The sequence below is a fragment of the Physeter macrocephalus genome, chromosome 8 (genome assembly GCF_002837175.3).
Source record: "Physeter macrocephalus isolate SW-GA chromosome 8, ASM283717v5, whole genome shotgun sequence".
Classification (NCBI taxonomy): domain Eukaryota; kingdom Metazoa; phylum Chordata; class Mammalia; order Artiodactyla; family Physeteridae; genus Physeter; species Physeter macrocephalus.
The window spans coordinates 145373382-145382506 of record NC_041221.1 but is presented as its reverse complement, the minus strand read 5'-3'; the positions used below and the strand labels follow the sequence as shown (position 1 = coordinate 145382506).

At 43.0% G+C, this 9125-nt stretch overlaps 1 protein-coding gene across 3 annotated transcripts; it reads right to left on the bottom strand.

Moving 5' to 3' along the window:
- Positions 1-550: 550 nt before the first annotated feature.
- On the bottom strand, positions 551-8429 carry RBM22 (RNA binding motif protein 22). Of its 3 annotated transcripts, none has more exons than XM_055086857.1 (11): positions 8260-8429; positions 7582-7846; positions 7099-7131; positions 6103-6132; positions 5371-5503; positions 4211-4311; positions 3934-4106; positions 3001-3201; positions 1868-2032; positions 1030-1118; positions 551-825 (listed from the first exon to the last, which is right to left on the bottom strand). In XM_055086857.1, the coding sequence occupies exons 2-11, from the start codon at positions 7633-7635 to the stop codon at positions 566-568; spliced, it is 1239 nt and encodes a 412-aa protein (XP_054942832.1). In that variant the 5' UTR covers positions 7636-7846; positions 8260-8429; the 3' UTR covers positions 551-565. The 3 variants fall into 3 exon arrangements, with proteins under 3 accessions (XP_054942832.1, XP_054942831.1, XP_054942833.1); XM_055086856.1 differs by having other exon boundaries at positions 7099-7152; positions 8260-8424; XM_055086858.1 differs by lacking the exons at positions 1030-1118; positions 8260-8429 and having other exon boundaries at positions 675-825; positions 7099-7152; positions 7582-7826.
- Positions 8430-9125: the final 696 nt, after the last annotated feature.

Here is a 9125-nt window from a genome sequence, read left to right as displayed (position 1 = left end):
CCACCTACACATAAATCAAATTGACATGGGGCTTCAGAAAATGTCAGTTCACAAGACTTGCTTAGGAATGTCCACCTGCATGACTTCCTTGGTTTTAGAAACCTTCCCCTCAAGATGGCTTTAAAAAAAAAAACTCTACACGTCTCAGGTATTGCTAGTATGTCATCTGAGCCTCTGCTATCTATCAAACATGCCAATCCCATCAGACAGGATTTGATCAGAATTTGGGAGGTGAGGGAGAAATCAGGCTGATGGCAAGACCCTGTCATCATTAACCTCAATGCTTTATACTCGAGTGAAGGGTGTTCAGAAACCAGGACTTTCTCCAGAGAGTATGGGAACTCTGCCCAGGAGAACCGGCTGCTTGTGATTTACTTACACTGCTCATACTGGCATTGACAGTGCTATAAAGAGCATTGCTATACAAAGTGCTAGTCCCTGAACTGTTTATTACTTGTCATGAACAAGATAAAGAGCTTGAGCCAAAATGTAACTTCATTACACGACCAAGCACACTGTTTAGTTCATCTGACAATTTTTTGGTAACACGACTTTCTTGAGGAATTTACATTTTGGTGCAAACTCCTTTTGGAGTTTGCAGGCAGGTAGTAAAGGCTTTGCGAGCTAACACACACCCACAGCCTACAGGACTTCGCCAGGGTTTCCCAATTTCCTCAGAAGGAAGCTGGTTACCTGGGGGTGGGGGCGGGGCAATACCAGGCGGGGGTGGCAGGGCGATGTTCACCACGGCTGGAGGACCGCTGGGGGGTAGGTTGAAGTAGTTGGCTGAGGCCTCTTCTTCTGCAGCAGGAGGAGGAGGAAGAGCTAAAGAAGAGAAACAGCTAGTTAGAGTAGAGGACAACTGTGCAACAGCGCTTCCACAGCCTTGAAATCCTGGGAGGTCCTGCTGGGAGAACACAGCTGCTGGGAGCCAGAGACCTGGGTCTCTTCTAACGTCCGTGGGACACGAGGGCAGTGTGAGCAACTGAAGTTAGCAAGCTACCAGGTAGGCAGAAAGTCTGCACTCACCTCCTGGTAGCCCTGGAACGGGCTCTAGCTTGATTCCAGAGTCTGTGGTTCCGTCCTTCTCCTTTTCTTTTCCTCTGGCTGCTTGGGACCTGGGAGACACAGACCCTTACGCCATCAGCACATGGTCCCACCTTCTCTCACACCTCTGCTTCTCATGTTTCCTAGACAAACGGAGTTCCTTCACTCCTTGCCTCCTCTTCACCACACAACCTTTTCCCATAAATGCCACAGTGCACAGTGGATAAGAGCAAAGGTTTTGAAGCCAGAAAGACTTGGGTCCAAAATTCACTAGAACTGCTGTAGGGGCTGCAGGAGGCAACACCCATGTGTTGAGCTCAGTGCTCAGGGAGCCCTCCGTGAGGACTGCTGCTGCCCTGCTGCTGTGAAAGGTCTCCCTGGCTCCAAGCCAGAAACACGCTCCACCTTTGAATGTCCAGGGCATTTTACCTGTGTCTCTCTTATGCAATCACCACTTTCAAACTTATGTTAGCTATTCTTCTTCACTAGATAGTTGGCCTACAGAGGACAGAATCTAGGTCTAATTCCTGTGTAAACTCTCACGCCACCTTTCATGCCCTGGCATTACCCTTGGCCTATAATAGCTGGTCACAAAACACATGAACCTTCAAAGGATCAGATTACTACACCAAAACCCTGAATAAATTTCCAAAGTAGCATCTTCCTAATATCCACAGGAATGGAGTGCCAGACAGAATCAAAAATTCTTTTTAAAGGTCCTATTGATTTAAGCCTATTCACCGAAAGCTTACTAGTCCCCAGATAATGAAAAGTGCTTGAAAATCTCAATAATGCTGTTTGAATACAGTCTAATGCTCACCTTCCCCATTTCACGTTGAGCCTGCGGCCATTGACGATCAACTTGTTAAAGGACTTCTCAGCAGCCACTTCTGCAGCCTGCCTTGTGGCAAACTGGATGAAAGCACACTGCTGTCTCTGCACAACAGTGATTGTCCGGATCTCTCCAAACTGGTAGAAGTGATTTCTGAAGGGACACAGGTAGAGAAAAACGAGAGTTAATAACACAGACATTCCCAGGAAGTTGAATATGGATTAATAACTCTTTAACTGATTCACCACAAGGCAGGTGGCCCCATGGTGATCTGCCTAATTACCTGCAGGTGGTTCCCCCCATACCTTACACACTATTGTGGGTGCTGTGTATTGAGGAAGGGAAAGAAAAATAATGAGTAAATAAAGGCTATCAAACGTCTCAGGGTTTTTCCCATGGAGGAAAAGGGGCTCCAGAAGGTTCCCTAAAGACCTTAAACCCTAGATAAGGGGTTAGCAAACTACAGCCCCCAGAGCTGATGAGCCAAGAACGTTTAAAAAAATTTTTTTTTTAAGGTTGTAAAAAAGAAGAAGAGAAAGAGCAGGTGGGAAAAAGTATGCCACCCCCTGGGGACACTCTAGCTCACTTAGGGTTTAATGCAGACAAGCTACCAAGGGCAGGCTGTACACCTATAAGAGTTTCTTCTCCCCTCTATCTCTTTGCAACAGGCAATTTCCATCAGTATCTGCCCAGATGTTTCATCTAGCCATGCAAAAGACAAGCCAAGAATAACACAAACTTACCAAATACCAATCTCTTTAAAAAGCCAACAAGTTAAACCATAAGGTTTTATAATTGCAAAACTCTCCCTCCCCTACAAAATTAATCATACTTGGATATGTGCCATCTTTAGAAATTCTAATGGCTATTAGGCCAAACAGAAGCTCATGTAATTAATACCCTACACAGCATGGAATAAGCACTGCTGAGGAACATTATGTGGCATCATAAAGGACAACTTTATAAAAATTCCAGTTAGCATGACACTTACTAACTCTAGAGCAACTAAAGAAAAATGTACCTTATACAGAATTTTTTTGTTTTCCTATGTTTTTGCCAAAAAAAAAAAAATTCTAGGGCAGGTGAAAGCAAAAATAACTCATAAAATTATATTCACAAACCTTAGATCTGTCTCAGTAATGGTATCGCCCAGACCACCAACATACAGTGTGGTGATAGTCTTGTCCTCTGGTGGGTCCAGACGAGGCATTGTTGATGCCCGCTTTAAAAGTTTATCTGCCACAGGGTCATTGATTCCATAATATCGGTCTTTAATGTTCTGATCAGCAAGGGGGTCATCCGGATCTGTTGGCTTCTCATGTCTATGGTTCAGGAAACAACAATGCATAAAGGTGAAACAAGGGAAAAAATTTTACAGATACCACCCAACAGGAGCTACAAAAGTCCCCTTTTGATCTAGAAACCATGGCCATACCAAAACATAACTATTAAAACAGAGCTAATATCAAGGGATTTACTGTATCACACAAGGACTTGCTAGCCTCCGAAAAGCCACTTAAACAGCCACAGGGTGGCAGAGTTTCCTTATAAAGAAATGTTTCTGGCACAATCCACTCCAAAAGAAAAGGTAACCACAAAATGATTACCCTCCTCTAGACATAGCTAGCTTTTTGTTGGGTGTAGGCTTCACCAACCCCAAAGTAACAACTCCAATCCAGATACCTGGCAGTCTTGACTCAAACACACTTACACATTCTTTAGAAGTCTGGTCTTAATCTGATTTCAACTATACACTGAGATTCAAGCCAATCATACCATGATGGCAAAGACTTACATCTTAGGCAGAAACTTTTGAGGTCAACATTGATATTTTATGGCAGAGCAATTTAGCTTCCCAAGGCTTGGTTGTAAGTAAAAGTTCCATTATAAGTAGAAATAATTTAATCAAGCTCTAGTCCTAAGATATAAGACATATGACACTAGTTCTATAAACTTTTACATTTTAAAGCAGAAATAGTTTAAGCTAGCACCTCCCCCTTCTTAGATGACTAATCATCTGAAAGCAAAAACTGAAAAAGCAGTTCAGCTCTTGCCTGTATGGACACTCCTCTCCTCTCTTACATTCTCCTTTCACCCAGAAGGAGCAAATGTGGGGTCGATTTCTTTTGTAGTAGGGTGTGGTCCGGGCCAGTTTGAGCAGCATGTCACTGGTGGATGTGGCCTTCCCCAACATGCCAACTGGCCGTGTTCCATCAGAGTTAGAAATCTATAAAGGAATGACACATTCAAAAGATAAACTACATAGGTTCTATCAATCCCCCAGGATTCTTTCATTAAATATAAAACTACATCAAGCAAGTGGCAACATACTTCTCGCTCCATATTCTGTGTGTAGTATTCTTTGTTGACATCGGACTTTGGCATGTCATCCTTAAAAGACAATCCTGCGTCACGAACCTGGATGGGCAAGCCTAGAACAAAGGAAAGGAGGAAAAAACTCAAAATATATTTAAACCATATCCAAACTGAATATGTAGACAGAATACATCATTCTTCCTTTCTCCACTTTCTTATTTGGTACCAGAGGCTTTATTTTAATTCAAAATCTTTAGCACCATCAGGCCAGTACTACTACAGAGCATTCTAAGAAATTATCCAAATTCCTGAGTTTTCATGAAATTTCATGAAATGAATGTTTTAGAAAATCTTTTAGATGAACGAACTTTTACTGTAGTTAGATTTGACCTTCAATTAATAATGCATCTAGCTTTTACTATGCCATAATTTATTTAAAATAAATATAAAAAATGGATTATTTTTAGGCTTGTTCTACACATCCTCTGGATAATCAGTCATGTAAGGGTCATTGTATTCCAGAATCAGAACACCCCCTTAACAAACATACAAATAATATTAAACAATATGTGACCAGGACTCTGATTAGCAGAGTCAACTTTCTGAACTTAACATAGATAAACCTGTATTTTCCTTTTCCCTTTTATTTTACTGTATAGTAGAAACTTTTGTTGAAAGAATATTTTTCTCATAAATAAAAAGTCATCTGCAGTTAAAAAAATAAAAAATCACTCCCAAAAGCAGTTACTCTGAAACAGTAGCAATATAGTGTATCAGTCCTAACAATATATTTGATACAAAAATCTAGAGCACAATTAGCCAGAACTTTGTCAGGGATTGTGGGAAAAAAAGCTCTGGATTTAGAAAGAAGACAAAGGCAAAGAAATTACCTATCATAGCAACAATGTCTTTAACTTACCTTGGCTACAAAGGTATACAGAAGGGAGGTTTTGGCCAGTGCTGATCAATTACCAACTTTTCTTTAAGTCCCTACTGTTGTTCAGAATGCTAGAATAAACTAGTATGGTTCTTTTCTTCTTGGGAAAAGCAGAGTACAGCAGACACTCCAAAGTGGGTGAGAACCAGAGAAGGGGTGGGAAGTAGGAGACAAGAAAACTGGTTTGTTGTGTAGAGTATTTGCACACTTTCAGACCTATGGGACAGGGCAAACATACCATACTCTAGGTCCAAGAGGCAGGTCTGACAGACATTCTTCAATTTACTGCAGGTCTGGCAAACTTCAGTCTTCTTGAAACGCATGCGGACCCCGGGGCACCAGCGAAACACTGTGAATGGCCTGGCACAGATCTGGAACACAAAATAAAGCCACAGAGTGTTAATGGTCCTGACTGGACAATCAATCCAGGAGATTTAATAAAAGGATCCCTGAATCTAGGGTGTAGAAGAGATCTTAGCAATCATCTAGTCTAAACACCATATGATGTTTCAATCCTTTACAACACCCTTCCTCAGTAGTTAAAAAATTCACATAGTACAGAAATAAAATACTCAAAAATCAAAGTCCTCCCCACCCTAGAGGTCACCATCATTAATGATATAACCCTTAATCTTTTACGGGGTGAGTAGGGAGTGTCATATATTCCTTTGAGAATCTTATGATGGCTATGACCTTCCTCCTCAGCTAAAATGCTCACGTGCATAATCAAACAACACTTGGTATATACAATCTCAGGGGGTTCAAAGCCCAACCACAGACACCAAGTTAAGAATCCTTACATTAAAGGGCTCATTTTCGTACCCCTACACTAAATAGTTAACAGCCAATGAGTATATAAATGATACATGAATGTCTGTGTAGCACTCACTTTTATAAAGGACTTCATACCTCAGCAAGTGGAAGAGAAAAGGAAAATAAAATTAAATCATTACTCTTTAAACATACTTACTTTGCATTCCTTCCCGTACTTTTCTTTGGTCTGAAATAGAAAAAATAGAAAAGAATGAGTTATGGAATGAAGAAAACCTGATGCCTGCTCCTTCTCTAGACAGGACCTAAGAAATTTATCTGGAAATCCCTGACATCTTGAAGAGAGGAGGAAAAAAATGCACCCTTTTGGGGAGGGAGAGGGGGTAAGGGAGGGCTGGGGATATAATCTAGTCACCTACAAGTTATAACCTCTTAAGAATCTTACAGATCTCTAACACCAGGTAAGTATGTACCTTTCCACAACCGCAACTCTTAGATTCATTTTTGGCTCCGAAGTTCTCTCCCAAGAACAATTTCCTAATGGTTTCCACAGTCCCTAAATGGAGGATGCAGCCATGGCCAGCCCATTTTACAAAGTTTAGTCAGAGTTAACTACTACAGACTCATCCTGTGCTGGTCCCCTGCATATAGTCAACCAGTACCTCCAAGATTGATCACAACACAGCCCTAATCTAAGTATTAAATGTTAACTGCTGCTAATTTTACCCTTATTTGTAAGGATAGAGGGTACCTTATACTAAACAGATTACAAGGTGCAGAGGCCAAAAGGCACTTGATTAGGAGTCAGGAAACCCAGATTTTTAGTCCTGGTTCTCCTCCTAATTTGCTGAGGTCCCTGGAGTCAGAATATCTGAACTTAGATCCCAGCTCCACACCTTACTTGCTATATTGAAAAGACATAAACTCCCTTTGCCTCTGGTTAACAGACCTATCTCCTAGGTAAATGCTCAACGAATATTAGCTATTATTATGACTCTTATATCACAGGACTGTTGCTGAGTTCCAAAATGAGAGAACAAGCATGACAGTCCTTGGCAAATTCGTCGTACTCTTAGGGTTAGTAAAGGGGCATTATCACTTCTCGGCTAAGACAAACACATCACCGACAGTGTGCAAGTACCACAACACTGACAGAACACAGACAGTAAGTCCCGTTTCACACACGATCACTCACCATTCTGATATATGGGTTTTCTCCAAGACACGTCTGGCACAGAATAGGGAAGTCCTGGTGAAAATGGGAAATCTGGTCGAATGCCAGGCTCCGAAGACCCTGCCATCTCGGCCACAGTGGTGGGGCGGGGGGAGGGGACGAGGAGCGAGGTTGGGGAACAGGGCAGAAACCCGAGGTCCAGCACGGGCCGGGTCGCGGACGGGGCGCTGTCTGCACTTCCGGCAGACGGCGGGAGAAAAGACCCGCTCGAAAAGAGTGGAGGGAGTAGGGATGGAAAGGGGGCTGCTGCTGGACCCTGGCTAAGCCCTCTCCCTCCAAGCCCGCAGGAGGGCCGCCCTTCAGCTTTCAGCCGTGGCCGAGTTAGGCCGCGATGCTGGCTTCTCCCCGGAATTCCCTCGGCTGCGCCGCAGCCATGTCCCTGCCCACCCGCTGGAAGCCTGGCTTCGCTGCCTCTTTCCGTCCTCCTCCGGCAGGCATACTCACCGCATCCTCCCAGTTCTGCCTGTTGTAGGTGTTGGAACCCAGAGAGGTCGCCATCTTGAGAGCGTCTGGGGGTAGCCGCAGCTTCCGAGTTGGGAGAGAGGACCGCCACAATCCCGTCAGGCCCCGAGGCTGCCTGCAGGCCGTCGACTTCTTATTTACGCGTCTTGTGCGCCCGTGGGCGGGGGCGCGGGGGGGGGCGGGCCTTGTGCGTCATGACGTGGCCCGCTCAGAATTTCTTCGCTTGATAGTTGGTTTCCTGGTGGTTCTTCAGAGTGGTGACAGCAAGGGATGAAGAGTCACAAGTACAATCGGTTTATTTAAACATTTGAGTGAAAGAATAAAGGAACAAGTAATGAATGAGGGGTTGGGATTAAAACAGCGTTGGTCCCCACTGAGCGCTTATTATGCCAAACGGTGGACTAACGTCTTGCCGTGACCGTGTCTTACTTAATTCCCACAATAAGCCCTCTCTCTGTAGGGTTGCCAGATTTAACAAGGAAAACCCAGAACGTCTAGTAAAATTTGAATTTCAGATAAACAGCGAACCCTATTTTAGTTCCAAATATGTTCCAAACATGCTTACACTAAATAATGACTCGTTTTTCTGAAAGTGAAATTTAGCAGGATGTCTTGTACTTTATCTGGCAACCACTACCCTCTAGGCAAGTAGTACTGTACCTCTTTTATAGAAGGAAACTGAGGTTTAGAGAGATTAAGTAACTTGCTTCTGGTCGTGTAGCTAGAAAATGGTGAAGCCACAAATCCAAAGACAATAGTAGTGTTTCCAACTTCTGAAATGAAAAGGGTCCTATGGATCAACACATGTATTGTTACATCGTTTTTGGAACAACTCATAACCACACTGCTGATATGTTATGAATTTCAAGCGTCCTGGTATCACTTTCGTAATTTTTGACATATCCTATCAAACTAATACTTTTATTTATGCCACCTTATGTCTTAACAATTAGGTTTAAAGCATAATTTGAGTAGAGTAAAATTTTACACTTTTTACTTGAACAATTATGAATTTTTACATATAGTCATACAAATATAGAATAGTTCTATCATCCCCCAAAGTTCCCTATGCTGAGTGAATCCACTTCCCCCCATGCTTGGTCCATGGCAACCACTGATCTGTGTTCTACCCCTATAGTTTTGCCATTTCCAGAATATCATAAATGGAATCCTGTATTGCCTTTTGGGTCTGATTTCTTTCTCTTCGCATATTGTATTTGAAATTCATCCATATTGTTACAGGTATCAGTAATTTGTTCCATTTTACTGCTGAGAATTTCATTGTATGGATGCACCTGGGGTTAAACACACCCCGCCCCCCCCCCACACTTGCCAGTTGATGGACATTTGAGTTGTTCCAGATTTGAATGAATATAAATAAAGGCATAAGCTCATGCAGCTTAATATCAAAAAAACAAACAAGCCGGGCTTCCCTGGTGGCGCAGTGGTTGAGAGTCCGCCTGCCGATGCAGGGGACGCGGGTTCGTGCCCCGGTCAGGGAAGATCCCACATGCCGCAGAGTGGCT

What these genes read in the sequence shown, in the direction of transcription:
- RBM22 (XM_055086856.1), bottom strand. Translation starts at nt 7,635, where the DNA reads ATGGCGACCTCTCTGGGTTCCAACACCTACAACAGGCAGAACTGGGAG. An exon ending in AGTACGGGAAGGAATGCAAA is followed by an intron (nt 5,504 to 6,102) that starts GTAAGTATGTTT and finishes TTTGTGTTCCAG; the next exon opens with ATCTGTGCCAGGCCATTCAC. An exon ending in CCTCTTGGACCTAGAGTATG is followed by an intron (nt 4,312 to 5,370) that starts GTATGTTTGCCC and finishes CCTTTGTTCTAG; the next exon opens with GCTTGCCCATCCAGGTTCGT.